The sequence below is a fragment of the Stigmatopora nigra genome, unplaced genomic scaffold, assembly GCF_051989575.1.
Source record: "Stigmatopora nigra isolate UIUO_SnigA unplaced genomic scaffold, RoL_Snig_1.1 HiC_scaffold_25, whole genome shotgun sequence".
In the NCBI taxonomy this organism is placed as follows: domain Eukaryota; kingdom Metazoa; phylum Chordata; class Actinopteri; order Syngnathiformes; family Syngnathidae; genus Stigmatopora; species Stigmatopora nigra.
In genome coordinates, this window is record NW_027551604.1 from 63342 (window position 1) to 77698 (window position 14357).

At 63.6% G+C, this 14357-nt stretch overlaps 2 protein-coding genes across 3 annotated transcripts; both read right to left on the reverse strand.

Annotated features, from left to right (window-relative positions):
* Positions 1 to 766: 766 nt before the first annotated feature.
* zfc3h1 (zinc finger C3H1-type containing) lies at positions 767 to 10339 on the reverse strand. 2 transcript variants are annotated; one of them, XM_077710969.1, is made up of 32 exons: positions 9591 to 10339; positions 8720 to 9168; positions 8181 to 8558; positions 7924 to 8060; positions 7633 to 7837; positions 7441 to 7569; positions 7123 to 7367; positions 6931 to 7041; positions 6660 to 6834; positions 6464 to 6592; positions 5817 to 6212; positions 5637 to 5786; positions 5447 to 5550; positions 5233 to 5364; positions 5031 to 5152; positions 4861 to 4962; positions 4637 to 4756; positions 4400 to 4559; positions 4140 to 4326; positions 3834 to 4019; positions 3376 to 3613; positions 3204 to 3315; positions 2878 to 3076; positions 2723 to 2817; positions 2546 to 2653; positions 2124 to 2228; positions 1915 to 2053; positions 1740 to 1840; positions 1541 to 1642; positions 1252 to 1291; positions 1098 to 1160; positions 767 to 1034 (listed from the first exon to the last, which is right to left on the reverse strand). In XM_077710969.1, exons 1-32 carry the CDS (start codon positions 10240 to 10242, stop codon positions 897 to 899), a joined length of 5709 nt encoding a protein of 1902 aa, XP_077567095.1. In that variant the 5' UTR covers positions 10243 to 10339; the 3' UTR covers positions 767 to 896. The 2 variants fall into 2 exon arrangements, with proteins under 2 accessions (XP_077567095.1, XP_077567094.1); XM_077710968.1 differs by having other exon boundaries at positions 7633 to 7838; positions 7916 to 8060.
* Positions 10340 to 10859: 520 nt separating this feature from the next.
* LOC144191999 (transcription termination factor 1-like) lies at positions 10860 to 14272 on the reverse strand. Its single transcript, XM_077710979.1, has 10 exons — positions 14072 to 14272; positions 12970 to 13695; positions 12725 to 12910; positions 12588 to 12663; positions 12360 to 12484; positions 12051 to 12276; positions 11827 to 11913; positions 11699 to 11764; positions 11498 to 11583; positions 10860 to 11424 (listed from the first exon to the last, which is right to left on the reverse strand). Exons 2-10 carry the CDS (start codon positions 13544 to 13546, stop codon positions 11189 to 11191), a joined length of 1665 nt encoding a protein of 554 aa, XP_077567105.1. The 5' UTR covers positions 13547 to 13695; positions 14072 to 14272; the 3' UTR covers positions 10860 to 11188.
* Positions 14273 to 14357: the final 85 nt, after the last annotated feature.

Consider the following 14357-nt stretch of genomic DNA (forward strand, 5'->3'; position numbering starts at 1 on the left):
ATCCAAAGTTTCGTCCAGAGCATTAAGTTGTCACGAGCAAGCGCCCCATTCCAATGTGAATGGCCGTCGTCAAGGCTTTCCCGATACTAGTTTGGCCAGAGAAAGTCACCACTCTGGAAAGGCTGCCGTGAGACTGCCTAAAAAGACACATAGGTTGTTACGTGCTTGTCCAAGTTATACAAACAAACTTATTCAGCACCTCTTTTGTGCATCTCGGGTGACATTGAAACCATTTCCAGCGTTAGATTTCACGATGGCTTTGACAGCATCATCCGTATCATTTCACCATCGATTGGACGGCGAATGCCGAGAGCCGTAAGACGCCGGCGTCTGCCGCGTGTGGCCCTGCAGCCCGCCACCGGGCGTCTTAGGAAGCTGGCTTCGCCCCCGGACCGTTCCGACGCTTGCCGGCTTTTAACATTGTCCCAAAGTGACCCGATATAAGACGAGAGAGTCACCTTTGGTGATGGCACCGTTTATTCAAATCAATTGCAAAAATGTTGAAAAACATCCGGATGATCCATACTTTAATCACAAAAAGGACAAAATTGAAAAGGAGTCGTTTTCCCGTCCAGCGTTTGTCACTCGCACAGACGGACGGCGTGGTGTCCTTTTGTCTCCCTTGCGCCCACCCAACAAAACAAAAGTCAACAAAAAGGATGGCACTTGGCTGAAAACGTCCTTGGATCCGATGCCCCGCCCAAACTCTTTCCCTCCCGCCCCACCCCACCTCTTTCCCTCCCGCCCCGCCCCACCTCTTTCCCTCCCCCAGGGAAAAGAAAGCAAGTGAGACAAAGCAAACTTCACTCTGCGGACATACTTACGTACACCGGGAGGAGGCGGCGTTTTTGTTTTTGTTTTGTTTTTTTCCTCTCTCTCAATTTTCCAGGCCACCGTCAGACCCCCGACGTGACGCATGGGTCCGCCGCCGCCGCCGCCACGGCCGGCTGGGGTACAGCCACGCCCGCCTCTCGAGCGCGAGACGCCACACGGGCCACGCCGTCGGCGTCGCCCCGGGCCTCCAATTGCAGCAGCTGCCGACGGGGAAGGAAAAAGAAGATGGCGTGACCCAAGTCGTCCGGGTGGAGCTCACTCACCTGCTTCCACAGGTGGGCGCAGAGCGGCAGGTTCCGGAGCGCTTGCTGGAGCACGCGGCGAGCCTGGACGGGGGAAAAGAAGCGCGTGTGGGTTATGGAGTGGGTCCAAAAGGGCCCACCGCCGGCCGGCCGGCCTGTGGCTTCGGCGCCTCACCTCCGCCGGCCGCTGGAGCTCCATTTCCACCGCGACGGCTCTGTACGGAAAATCCGGGCCAGGTGAGTTGAGGGTTAGGGTGTAATTCTCTAGTTTTTTCCCCTCTACATTGTGGTTTTGGGCAATTTTGCCACGGACGGGGCAAAGAAAAAAGGGACCGGACCCGCTCTAGAGCAAACAAACGGTCCATCGGTGGCGCCGGCCGGCCGCACGTCACGCCATTCTAGCGGAAGGCAGCGCCCTTATCGGGGGAATAGCGGTATCGGACATCCCGCGCGCGCGCACTCACATGTTCCAAGCGGGAAGACACTTGGGGGCACTGTTGGTCAGCATCCTAGCCTGGAAGCGCACGTGTTCCAGGTTGCCCGCCAAAAAATCCTCGTGCATCAATCTGCGCGCGGCCGGGCAAGCAGACAGACAGACGGAGAAAAAAAGGCGTCAACCTCGGCGGGAACGCGGGAGGACGCCCTCGCCGGCTCTCCCCCTACCTGACGGCGAGGGCCACGTTGTTGGGCATGACGTAGTGGAGGCGTTGGAGGAGGTCGGCGTGCCGAGTCCGCTCCACGCCAGCCAGGTAGAGCGCCAGCACCTGGACGGACGGCGTTTTAGGGTTAGGCTCGGCGGCGACCCGCCCCCCCCAAACCTTTCTCCCTTCCCCCTTGCCTCGTTGTGGAAGCCGTACGACGTCCAGAAGCGAGACGGCTCGTAAGGCGCCTCCAGGCGGGTGGGCACGGTGCCCAGGCAGCGCAGCACCAGCTCCGGCAATCGGCGGACGGCGTGCGTGGCGCAGAACTCCAGATAGCTGTCGAGGCACGGGACGGCGCTCAAGCGGCGGATGGCCGGCGAAAAAGGGGACGCCGCTCGCTACTCACTCCGTCCACAGGCGGCGGAGGTGGCGGCGCGGCCCCGCCGCGCCCAGCGCCCTCTCGAAGGCGTCCAGCGCGCCCTCCGTCGACTCGTGCATCCAGTGCCAGCGGCTGCGAGCGTTTGCGCGTCAGAAAGATGCTCGGAGAGACGCTCCCGCAGATTTGTGCAAATTTGAGCTGGTGCAGGGTTTAGGGTCAACCCTTAGCCCACCCGACGCAAGCCGCGCCCTGGCCAAATTGTTTGGAGACACTTTGTCGTTTGGGGTGAAACGTGGGGAAAATGCCAGATTGATTTGGAATGGAAAAAAAAAAATGGAGCTTTTTTCGACCACGAAAAGTCTCCCAAAGGCGCCTCGGACGGAGCGACGACACTGGCCGACGGGAGGGGCGTCTTCCCAGTAAATCGGCGCCAAGTCAAGGTGCGTTACCAGTGAAGCAGGTGCAGGAAGGGCCTCTGACGCAGCAGCTCGCCTTCCAGATGCTTGCGGACGACGGGCGGCGAGCGCAGTCGGTCGACGGGGAGGCCCAGCGCGCTCCTGCCAAGAGGGAAGAGGGGGCGGGTTATCGCCCGGGGTCAAGGCGGGCAGACGGGGGAACGCACGCACCGCAGGAAGTCCAGGGGTGCCGCGGGGACGTCCGTCTCCTCACACACGGCCGAGACGAAACTCCGAAAGAGCGGCGCCGGGGCTCGGCGCCGTCCCTGCGCGATCACGGGGGCTCGGTCGGTCGCCGTCCGTCGGCCGAGAGAGGCGGAGCTCACCTGAGCCATGAGGAAGCGGCAGCGGCGATAGAGGACCTCGGCGTCGGCGGGCCGGCGCGCCTGCGCGTCGGCCCAGGCGGCCGCGGCCCGCTCCGCCTTCCCCGAGCGCACGTGGAGGCGGCACAAGAACTCTCGCAGCTCGCTGGACTCGGGACACGCCTCCAGCAGCGCCTCGCATTGGCTCGCCGCCTCCTCCGGCCTGCGGGAGTGGGCACGTTGGCGTTGGGGATGGGCGGGATGTCTGGCCGGGCCAAGAAGGAGGAGGGCCAATGGAGAGCAAAAGGGCTTTTCCGCCAAAGCTGACGGCTTTTTGGGGAAGGGCTCACCCGTCCGACAGCTCGCGCAGCAGCAGCCAGTTGAGGTGTAGCGGCAAGCACGGCCACGTCTGGGGGCCAGGGCCCGTGGTCGGGACGGGCTCCTGGCACCGCCGCACGCCATCTGCCAATGGGAGGGGGGGGCTCAGGTGGCGAAGGCGGGTGTCGGCCAGACGTTTCCTACCTTGGAAAAGGGCCATTAACTCCCCCGCCGGCGTGATCACGTCTGCCGGCGAGCGCCAGGGGAAGAGGAAGCGTTGGGCGGCCGGCAGCCGAGACGGGCCCGACTCCGTTGGGTGGACCAGCGGGGCCGGGAGGTGCCCGAACTCCCTCAGGTGGATGTAGGCGCACCAGGCCAGCGCGCAGAGCTCCGGTCCCAGTCGCTCGGCCACGCCCGCCGGCCGCTCCCCCGTCAAGGCGTCCTGGGGGAGGGGGTTAGGGTCAGAGAGAAGACTAGGTTTTTGGCCAGGGCCCGCCTTGCCGCTGACGGAGGGAAGGACGGCTCCTCCCGAGGAGAAGGCCAGAAGGCCAGTAAAGTCCATGAATTAAAAAAACAGGCAAGACCCAAAGCACAAATAGTGAAAAGGCACCAGAATTGAAGTTTGGAGCGACCGTGCCGGCCGACAAACCGAGTGGACGTACCCGAAAGATGGCCACGGCGGCGTCGGCGCGCCCCGTGAAGACGTTGAGGTGGACGCGGTAGAGCAGCGCCTCCAGCAGGCGGAAGGAGCGCTCCGACGGCTGGCCCTCCCAGCGGGCCAGCAGGAAGTCCATCAGGCGCACGCACACCGAGTCCTTGACCTCGAAGGTGCTCGCCAACGTCAGGTACTGCAAGTCCCAGCCGCTTTAATCTCATTTCAGGAGGATGGCGGGGGCGGCGGCGGGGGCGACGGCGGAGGCGGCCAAAGACCACCACCGCCACCACGACAATGGTCGGCCTAGACTCACAGTCCACCAGACGCGCACGTGCGCCGCGTGCTCCACGGCCATCTGGCACATCTCCCGCACCTCGTCAGCGTGCCCGCGGCGAGAGAAGAGCGTCAGGTAGTGCGTCCACACCTCGGGATGGGCGCAGTTGTTCTCCAGCGCCCGAGACAGGGCGTTCAGCGCCGCCTCCAGACACTCGGCCGGCGACCTGCCGTCAAAAAGGGGGTCGGACGTCAGACGCGGAGGGAGAGGTGGGGCGCGTGGCGCCGTTCCTTCCGTACGCGTCGTCCCGCCGCAGGTATCGGTAGGCCAGCTTGATCCACAGCTGCGCGTCGGCGGGGTCGTCCAGCACGCCGCTCTCCATCTGGCCGATGTCGTCGGCGTCGCCCGCAAAGTACCGCTTGTCCTCGGGCCCCTCCGAGCCGTTCGGGGTTGTTGCTTCTGCCGGCGAGAGGACCCCGTCAGCCCATGTGGCGTGCGCACCCCTTTGTCCCTTTTGCTTTGGCGAGATCACGCACCCGATGCCGCGCGCGTCCACTCTCCCGTGTCGGCCTCGGCGTGGTGGTGCTCCGTGTCACACCGGCTCTCGGGCCACGGTCTCCACCGGCGTTTGCCCTTCCAGGTGGTGAACGGCGGCACTGCGGACAAGAGGAGGGTGGGGGGTATTGAGGGAGGGGGGGGGGGGGGCGAGCACGGCCACTGCGCCCCCCGGTCGGCCCCCCGGTCGGACACGAGCGCGCACCGTGACGGCAGCTCTCGTTGACTTTGCTGACCAGGAAGACGGCCTTCTGGTCCGCCGCCATCTCGTCTTTGTGCGGACCCAACAGCTTGCTCAGGTACTTTTCTGCGGCGGCGACGGTCCGTGAGACGGCGCGTGCGGGGGGGGGGGGCCCATCTGGCCGGGAAGCTCACCCGTGGCGGCGCCGACCCGGGCGTCCGAGTTGCCGTCGGAGCAGCCGATCAGGGCCAAGTTGTAGGAGAGCACGTCCTGGAGGAGGTGGCTTCCCGTCAGCCCGCACTTTCTGGTGTGCTGCCTGGAGAGAGAAGGTCCAAATTGGAGTTATCTGGCCGGTGGCGTCCGTCCGTCCGTCCGTCGTCGTCGTCGTCGTCTCACCACGAGCAGTCGTCGTCGTTGCAGGTCCCGCTCAGGTCGAAGCGGCAGAAGCGGCGGCGGGGCCGGATGGCGTTGCTGTAGGTGGGCGAGCTCAGGGACAATTTCTCCTTGGTCCTGTAGTACGGGCTGAACCTGCCGCCCGAGACAAAAGGTTTAGCCGACCCCACGTCGACCCCACGTCGACCCCACGTCGACCCCACCTTGCCGTCTCTACCTGTAAGACTTGAAGACCAAGAGGGGACTGCGGTAGGGGCCCAGTGGGACCGGCTTGCTCCCCAGCGCCCAAACTTTGCCGCTTTCCGCCTCCGTGCCGGGCGCCTGCGGGCGGAGCGACCGGTCGGTAAGAACGACCCGTCCGCGACAATCGACGGGGAGGGCGGGGGGGGGGGCCCCCAGTTTCCTACTTGGCTCTCCCGGGAGGGCGGCTCCGGATCGGGGAACGGCGGACGCAGCTCTCCGAGCACGGCCAGCTCTTCCCGAAGCAGCTCCCCCAGGCCCAATCGCCGGCTCTTCGGCACTTCCGAGCCGGGACCGGAGGGAGACGGTGGGCGGGCCTCGGCGGGGCGGGCCTCGGCGGGGAGGGCCTCGGCGGGGAGGGCCTCGGCGGGACCACCCTCGCCGGCGGCGGCGACGACGACGGGCTGCTCCAGGTTGGGTCTGGTGCCGGCGGAGCGCCGGCGAGGGCCCGTGGCCGCCCGGGCGCTCACGGCTGAAGGGTGGTCGGCCTCGGGGGCGTCCTCGCTGTCCAGGACCAGGACGTCCTGAGTCAGGTCGTGCAGGGAGGGCTGCGGCGGGCAAACTTGCGGCGGGGGAAGGGCGGCGGGCCCGGACACCGTTCTGTGGCGCAGCGCCTGCGCCTCCTTCAGCTTTTGGATCTTGAAGGCATATTCCGACTCCATTTGCTGCAGACGGCGCTTTTGGGCCATCAGCGCCGCCAAGCGCTCGGTGGCGGCGTTGGCGCTCCGCTGAAACTTCTTGGCCTACGGGAGGAACGCAAAAGGTGACCTTTTGGGAACGGGGGTGGCCCACTGCACTTAGGGGCCTCGTCATCCCCCATCACGGCAGATTCCGTCCAAAGTCCAAGGCTTTTTCCTTCCGGCCCATTCAACACAAACAACGAGCTTGCCGCTGAAACAAGAAGCGTCCCACTGCGCTTCCAAGAAAAAGCCCGAGCCACGGCGTCCCACCCCCGCTCTAACCCCAGACCTGGAGCCCCCTCGGAACCACCCACCGGTTTGAGGACGGCTCCGGCCTTGCGTTTGGGCGCTCTTCCCGCCACCGTCCGCGTCCACAGCAGCTCCTGCTCCAAGCGCGCCGCCAGCGTGGTCTTGATGGACACGCGCTGCTCCACGCGCCGCACCTGCGCGGCAGATCGGGGGGGGTGGGCCGGAGGGAGGGAGGGAGGGACGAGCCTTTTGGACGCTCACCTGCTCCTGAATCTTCTTCAGCAGCGTCTTGTTGGCCAGGGCGATCTTCTCGGAGGCCAGCACCTGCTCCCGGAGTCGGGCCACCTTGGACTCGGCGGCCTTGAGGGACTCGGACTTCTTGAGCTGCTGCTGCAGGAGGTTCTCCAGCAGGGCCCGGTCTCGCGCCAGCAACTCTCTGAGGCCAGGGGAGGGTGGGAGGTAGCCCACGGCATTAGGGGACGAGGGAGGGAACCAAAGGGGGTCCTTGGTTTGCTCCGCCGTCCTCACTCACCTTTGCTTTCGCAGCTTCTGCTCAGCCTGGCTCACCAACGAAGCGGCGGCGACAGCGGCGGCGACAACGGCGGCGGCGGCGGCAGCGGCGGGGGCCTTCTGCCTCTCCCTGCTGAAATGCAGGCGTTCACTCGAAGTTGCCGGAAATACGGCACGCTGCGAGTTTGCAGTGCGTCAAACGCTCCCCCCTCACCTGGCCAACTCTTCCCTGAGGAATCGGTACTCGGCCTTCTTGGCCTCGGGCAGGGCTTCGGGCGTCCGCAGCGGATGGTTCTCCTTTTCCGACGTGCCTTTGGCCTTGACGGCGTGGACGGCGTTGACCTCGGCCGTCCGCCGAGCCTCTTTGATCATGAACTCCAGACCGCCCATGGGCGCCGAATCCGAGTCGCTGTCGTCCGACTCGTCCAGGGACACCACCACCGACTTGTGACGCGGCAGCTGAGGAGCGCGGACGACAGGTGACGGGCGTGCCGCCGGCGCCGGCCATTTTCCACACGCCGCCGCCACTTACCACCAGCGGCGCTCTGGAAGCTCCCCGGGCAAACTTGAGCGCCCGCGGCTCGGCATCCGCGTTGACGCGAGTGCGCTGCTCGCCCACGGCGGGGGTCTCCGCGTTCGGGGACGGGGGGCGCGACGTCACCTGCCGACGACGAGAGTAGACGTCACCAAAGGGGCGGGCGGGTGGCCGGCGGCGAGGGCGGACCTCGGCGCGCTTGCTGGCCATCGACATCAGACACGTCTCCCGGAGCAGCATCTCCTCCTCTTCCTCGGCAAACGGCGGCTCGGCGGGGGGCGCCGCACCGTCCGGCGGGAGGAGCGGCGAGCGGGCGTCGGCCGAGGGGCGCCGCGGGACGGCCGGCCCGCCGACGGCGCTCGCCGGGCCACGCGTGCGTGGCGTCCCGTCTGGTGCTGCAAAAATTGTTGAGAAAAGCTGAGCGAGAAGGGCAGAGTTTGCTGGGCTACGGACGGAGGTTCACCCGACGCACCCGACGTAGCCGACGCAGCCGCCGGCACGCTTGGCGAACCGGGCTCGCTGTCCGTGTCCATGGCCACCTGCTCGTAGTTGTCGTACTGGTAGAGGTTTCCGGCCGCGTCGCTTCCGGCGGACTTGCGGGCCTCGCCCTCCCGAGCCTGCGGGAGACGGAGAGCCGGAAGGTGGGATGACGGGCCGGCGGGGCCGCGTTGGACGGGCCGGCGGGGCCGCGTTGGACGGGCCGGCGGGGCCGCGTTGAACGGGCCACGGCGACCCACCTTGACGCGGGGCTTGGCGCCCACCAGCTTCATGAAGCGCTTGTACTGCTCGTCCTGGTTGGACAGGTCGCGGATCTTGCGGATCTCCTCCTCCCGCTTGCGCCGCTCGTCCCGATCCCGCCGCCGGCCCACCTTGCGGGCGCGGGGCGACGGCGGGGGCGGCCGCTTCTGCTCGGGGCGACCGGCCTCCGGTGGAGCGGGCCGGGGTTGGATCCGGGGCCGGAGCCGCTCTCTGGCGGCGGCGCCGGTGTCGGCGGGCTCTCGGCTCTTCTTCATCAAATGGCGTTCCTTCTGCTGCCACGTGCGGCTGGCCGACTGCAGGGCCAGCAGACGCAGCTGCAGCTCCGACAGGTCCTCCTCCTCCACCTGCCCCTCCAGCTGAAAAAAGGGAAAACCCCCGCCGCCAATTAAACCCGACAGTGGACGAAAATGTGACGGGAGGTAGAAAAAAAGGCGGCGCCCGACGCCGACCTCTCCCCGTCTCGGCCGGAGAAAGGACACCTTTGGTCGGCCCGGGAGGTCAGAAGGGAGCCACCTACCTCGTCCAGGCAGATGAAGACGTCGTCGCTGGAGGCGGAGGACTCCCCGCCGGGGGTCTTGCCGTCGTCCTCCCACGGCGACTCGGGCGCGGAGCCGCGGCCCGATTCCCGCCCCTCCTCGCCATCCAGACCGGCGGGCGTGGGGAGCTGGATGCGCAGGGGCTTGATGTTGAAAGCCTGGAAAGTTTGCCGCTTCTCCGGCGGCGCCGGCGCTGGCGTGGCGGCCGTGTCCGGGGGAGGGAGCGCCGCCCGCTGGACCGGCGTGGGCGCCGGTGCTGGTGCCGGTGCCCGGGCCTCCAGCGCCTTGCTCTCCTCCTTGCGGATAGACTCCAACTCCCGCTGGATCTCCTTGTACTTGGCCAGTAGGTCTTCAAAGGACTCGGCGGCGGCGGCACGCTTGTCCGGGCTGGGCGCCGCTCTTCTGGCCGGGTTCTTTCCCAGGGAGCGCTCTGACAAAAGCCGTCAAGGACTCGCAAGGCGGCAAGATGCGGATGGGCGGACGGTCGGACGCACGCCGGGCCCGCCCTCTGCTGAGCTTTAATAATAATACAAACAGGTGCCTGGTTCACCTGGAATGGGCGTGTTTTGACCATTGAGTGGGGGGTAAATTCTTTGGCTTTGGGAGACAGGGAGCAAAACACGGCAAATCCAGCGAGCCTCTTGAGCAAGGGGTCCCCAAAGTGGTCCCGGGGAGCCTCCGTGGGTGCAGCTTTCGATTCCAACCCATCCAGCACAGACACTTTGACCAATGTAATCCACTGAGCGCACTTTTCCGACAGCAGATTGGTGAAAGGGGCTCCTCTTTCTGGGTTGGAACGAAAAGCCGCGGTCACTCGGCTGTTCACGGTGGAACACGAGAGGAAAAGGATACGATTGGCGGAGGGACAGTCCTCGAGTCCCCCCCGCTTGTTGCCGAACTCTCCGAAGCCGTAACGGGGCACGGGGGGCCTGGCGCCCACCCAACCTCCTCGGTTCCAGCCGCCCCGTCCTCCGTTGGGCACGCTTCGGTGTCGGAACCTCCATAGGGCGCCGTGGCTCCGCTCCCAGAAGCTGGGCCCGCGAGGCTGTACCGGGGCAGGCGCCAGGGGAGCGAGAGGCGGTGGCGGAGCAGGAGGACGAAGAAGAAGAAGACCGTGCCCGGGTGACGGTGACGGCAACGACGACGACAACGACGAGGGCGGCCCGTGAGCGTGAGCTCGCTCCGGCCCGCACTGCTGCCTGCGATTGACTGGCCCACGGGCGTCGTAGGCCGCCGTGTGGCTAAAGTCCGGCGGCTGGTGGACCGCATAAGGTGGCCTGGGAGGCCGCGGTGTGCTGCTGCCGCCGCCGCCGCCGTCGGGCCTGTCGCCGCGGCAGCACTCCTTTCGCCGGGCCGTGGCCTCCGCGACGACGGCGGCAGAGGAGGGGGCCTCCTCGCTGTCGTCGTCGCAGATTTCTCCGTCTTCCAGCTCCACGTCGTCCGTCGCGGGACGAAGCGACGACTCCGCACGTGCATCCATGTCGACAGCGGCGATTCGGCTCATGTTGCTGCTGAGCGCCACGCTGCCCGACTGCCTGCCTGCCTAGCGTTCGCTGCTCGCTTTCTGCTAGTTAGCCGCTAACGACATGTTAATTGAGGGCTATGTGTCGCAAGCGCGCTGTGAGCCGAGGGGACGAGCGTCAGAGATCGTCGGCCATATTGCGTCGGGGCCGCGAAGGAAAGATGACTTCGGCGTGATGGACGGATCCAATTTTGCAGGGGTCGCCAATAAAGAATTGGTAGAAAATACATGTCCATCGATAAGTTGATGCCATTTAAGCATTTGCGATATATACAGATATTTATTTTGGGCTGAAAAATGAAAGATGATGATTATTGGTCATCAAACCAAAATGATTCGCAGTCATTTCGGTGCAACCGAGTTGCACCCACTTTATGGACACGTCGTTCAACGTTTTTTTTTTTTTTTTTGCATGGCTTCACTGGAGTGCTTGGAAATGTTACTTTTTCTAAAAAAAAAACACAATAATCACCGTTTTGGAAAGTCCACTGCAGTTTTTATTCTTTTATGGGCAAGTTGATTTTGTCTTCTAAATCCACAAGCAAAATTGAAATAGGCAAAGCCAATACACCCCCACCCCAATAAAAAAACTATGAGAATTGAAGGCTTCAAAAGGCGTTTTTTTATTCATTGGGGTTAGCATGATCCCCTTGTTCCCGTTAAATTTCGAGTCGTCCTCTGCCGTGGACGGTGACAGCCGCCCAATCCATTCCATTCCGTTGGCCCTGACGTTCAAGTCCAGTCGCCTGACATTCAAGTCCTTTCTCTGTTCCGACGATCCCAATTTAAAGGGACGGGCCGTGGAAACGCCGGCGGGCCGACCCTTTTGGTAAGAATCATCTTAGACAAATGGCTTGAAAGATAAGCCAGTTTGAATGTCACCACGGCGTGGCGAGCGACGAGGCCCCCGACGGCACCTCGTCCCGCTTCAAAGCAGTCCGGCGTCTGAGGCCGCGGAAGGCGCAACGGAAGGCGCCACCACGGCCGGGGTGTTGTCCACTTCGGCAAATACGTTGTCGTCGGACGCAAAGATGTGGGCCAGGGTGGCGTAGAGGTGCGAGGTGGGTTCATCCCGATCCTGCTCGGGATCTTTAGGCTGCCGGTAGAGATGCTGCTGGTCCTTCAGACGCGGCACCACCTGTTCCTGCAGGAAGTCGATGATCTCTGCGGGGAGGCCCAAAGACGGCGGCGTGAGCAGAAGGTGGCGCCCCGGGCCACGTCGAACCGCCGCACTCACCTCCGTAGGTGCGGCGCCACCAGTTGGGGACGTGGGAGGCTTTGAGTTGGTGGAAAATCTTCTGGACGGAAAAGGAAGTCTCGCCTCTGGAAAAGCCAGAGCGCGCGGCGTCAACGGCCGCCCGGGGGGAAGGGGCCGGCGGGTGGGCCGGCCCACCCGGGGTCACCGGCCGGCGGGTGGGCCGGCCCACCTAACACTCACCGCATGTTGCTGGCCACCAAATCCCAATCCACGTCCCTGGCTTCCTCCACGTTGGAAGCGTACAATCTAGAGAGAGAGAGAAGAATGAGCGAGAGAGGAGGAGAGTCTGCCAAGGCGGGATCTCCTACGTGTTGATCAGCTTGATTCTTTTCTTGAGAAGGTGGGCTTTCTTCCGGCTCTCTTTTGGAGTCAGCGCTTTGCTCAGGATGCCAAACCTGGGTGGGGGGGGGCATGAGCTAAGGGTGGGCGGCGTTTTGGGAGCCACGCCCAGAATGCCAATAAAAGCATTTCATCCCATTCAACTGAACGCCGTGCGTCTCAAAAGGCTCGAAAGGCCCGGCTTCAAACCCACCACTTGTTCCGACACTGAGTCCAGTTGCGGGTGCCCACGTGGCGGCTGATGGCCATCCAGGGCAAATTGGTGCAGACTCGCCGGAGGTCCCGGAGGTAATCCGGCGGCTCCGAGCCGTCCCCCGGCGGGGCGGGGCTCCCCCACGCTCGCGTCCCGTCCAAGTGAGCCCGGACGCCCTCCTTCAGCCGCCGCTTCTCGTCGGACATCCACGGGCCTTCGGCGGTTGCTGCGGAAGGCAGAGAGCGTGCCACCGAGTGCCGTCCGGATCAGATTGGGCGGCCCGGGAGCGTCCCCCGGGGGAAAACTCACAGATGTGGACAAAGCGTTTCTGTACGGCATAGTTACTGCGATCCATCTTTCCGGCGATGATGGACCAGCTGTTGCCGTGGATGCTATGCAAATAACACAGTTTGGCCACTTCCTCCTTGGTGAAACTTTGGCCGATTTGGAAAAAAAGGACATCGAAAAAATCGGCTCACTAAAAGGAAGGAAAGGTTTGGAAATAAAAGCGGCGCCCCTCCTTCGGCCGTGTCTTACCATCCGTTGTGGTTCATGTGGTCGATCTTATGAGCCCGATTGATAATATGCTTGCAGAGCCTGGGAATGCCTTCGGCTGAAGACCGGAGGGCGAGGTGAGGGCAACGTGAGGGCGAGCGGCGGCGGCGCCCACCTACCAATGGCCATCATGAAGCAGTGTCGCCTTTTCACCTTCCGGATGTGATGCTGCAGCTCGCCGAAGCGATGGGGGAAGAGAAGTTGCTCGCTGGATTCCAAGCCCGTCACCTCCAGAAAGCGGGCCACGTTCTCGCTGATTTGATTGTTTTCCTTCTGGCTGAAGCGCCCCGTGCGGATGGGCACGCCTGCAAAACTCTGGCCCTTAGGAAACAAGCGGCGGCGGCCCCCCCCAAAGCCGACTCACCTTGCTTTTTGAAATGTCGCAAGCGCAACAGGTCGTAGCGCATGTGTTTCCTGATGTCGTGGGCGGTGTACTGTCGGATCTTGGGGATGAACTCTTCCAACTCGGCTATCTGCCGCTCCAGTTCCGTCTCGTCGGCGGGGGGATCCGCGTGGCCCAACTGCGAGCGCAGCTCCGTGACCCCCGATTCGTCCTCCCGCCGCTTCTTTTTCTTCTTTTTGGGAGACACGTCCACAAGTAGGTGGTCATCTTCTCCTTCTTCTCTTTGCCTCTTCCGGGAAGCGTGCCAGTCAACGGGAGGTCGGAGCTCCGGCTGCTCCGGCTCCCCCGTCTCCCGCCGTCGTGGGTCGGCGTCCTGCTGGACCAGAGGAGGGACGCGCTCGTCTCGCGTGTCTTTCTTCTTCTTCTTCTTCTTCTTTTTCTTTTTCTCCGGACATTGGTCCTCCCGCGGTGGCGTTGTCATTTGCGCCGGCCGCACGGCCTCCACGTCAGAAAGAAGCGAGCGCCGCTCTCCCGCCTCCTCCGCGGGAGGTGTCGCTTCTCTGGTTCTCTTCTTTTTCAGGTGCTGTATTTCCGCCATGGGAAAGGAGGGAGCAGCCGGGCTAGGCGTCTTTTCCCCTTTATTACCCAGACCCGAGAGGGTGTTTGCCGCTCCGCTCTGGTCTTTTTCCGGCCGCCGCTGCCACCCTCCCAAAGACAATCGTACTCAGTCCGTCCGGACCGCCGTGCCTGTCAACACAAAACAGCGTGTAGTGAAACAGGGGTTGAAATGTCAGTTATCGATACTCATAAGTTTCTCAATACTAAAGCGGCCCCAGAGGAAGTGAGTTGTGGCGGACCAGCGCTTATGTTTTGCCACCATTTTGACACAAAAGCAGCACATTCTTTGCCGTTCTCTTTATTCTGCTGTTGTCGCTTTCCCTAGAAAACGGCTGACTTGGCTCAGTGGCGCTGGAGAATTGTCGTCGTCGGCGGCTTACTTTGGCTCCAAGTCATTCGAAAGCCGTCGTGCACATGAGCCTTTCGCCACGTGTTATCAAACCAAATCAAACCGGAAACCGGAGCATAGCAGAGCAGACGGCAGCGGCTAAAAGCAACAGCTTACCTTCACGCCGTCCACGTGCCACGCTTTGGGCAATCTTAGGAGTCGTGAAACTCGTCAATGCCAGCAATTTGATCGAGAGGGCGACGTGTAGCGAGGCAACGCTACGCAACATGTCCGCCGACACCGCTCGGAGACGACTACATCTAGCTAAGCGATTAGGGCATCGACTCTACGTCGACTCGAATGCTTCCCTTCTCGCGACCTCGGGGGGCTCTCGCGCTACCCAGTGGTGCGGAGTGACAGCGCAGCCGAAGCGCAGCCGAAGCGCAGACGACTCTGCCGTCGA

Coding starts and splice junctions, on each gene's coding strand:
- zfc3h1 (XM_077710968.1), bottom strand. CDS start 10,242: ATGAGCCGAATCGCCGCTGTCGACATGGATGCACGTGCGGAGTCGTCG. Junction 9,169..9,590: donor GGACTGTCCCTCCGCCAATC/GTATCCTTTTCC, acceptor GGCTTTTGTCAG/AGCGCTCCCTGGGAAAGAAC. Junction 5,551..5,636: donor CGCCCTCCCGGGAGAGCCAA/GTAGGAAACTGG, acceptor CTCCGCCCGCAG/GCGCCCGGCACGGAGGCGGA.
- LOC144191999 (XM_077710979.1), bottom strand. CDS start 13,546: ATGGCGGAAATACAGCACCTGAAAAAGAAGAGAACCAGAGAAGCGACA. Junction 12,485..12,587: donor CACATGAACCACAACGGATG/GTAAGACACGGC, acceptor AATCGGCCAAAG/TTTCACCAAGGAGGAAGTGG. Junction 11,914..12,050: donor ACTCAGTGTCGGAACAAGTG/GTGGGTTTGAAG, acceptor CCCCCCACCCAG/GTTTGGCATCCTGAGCAAAG.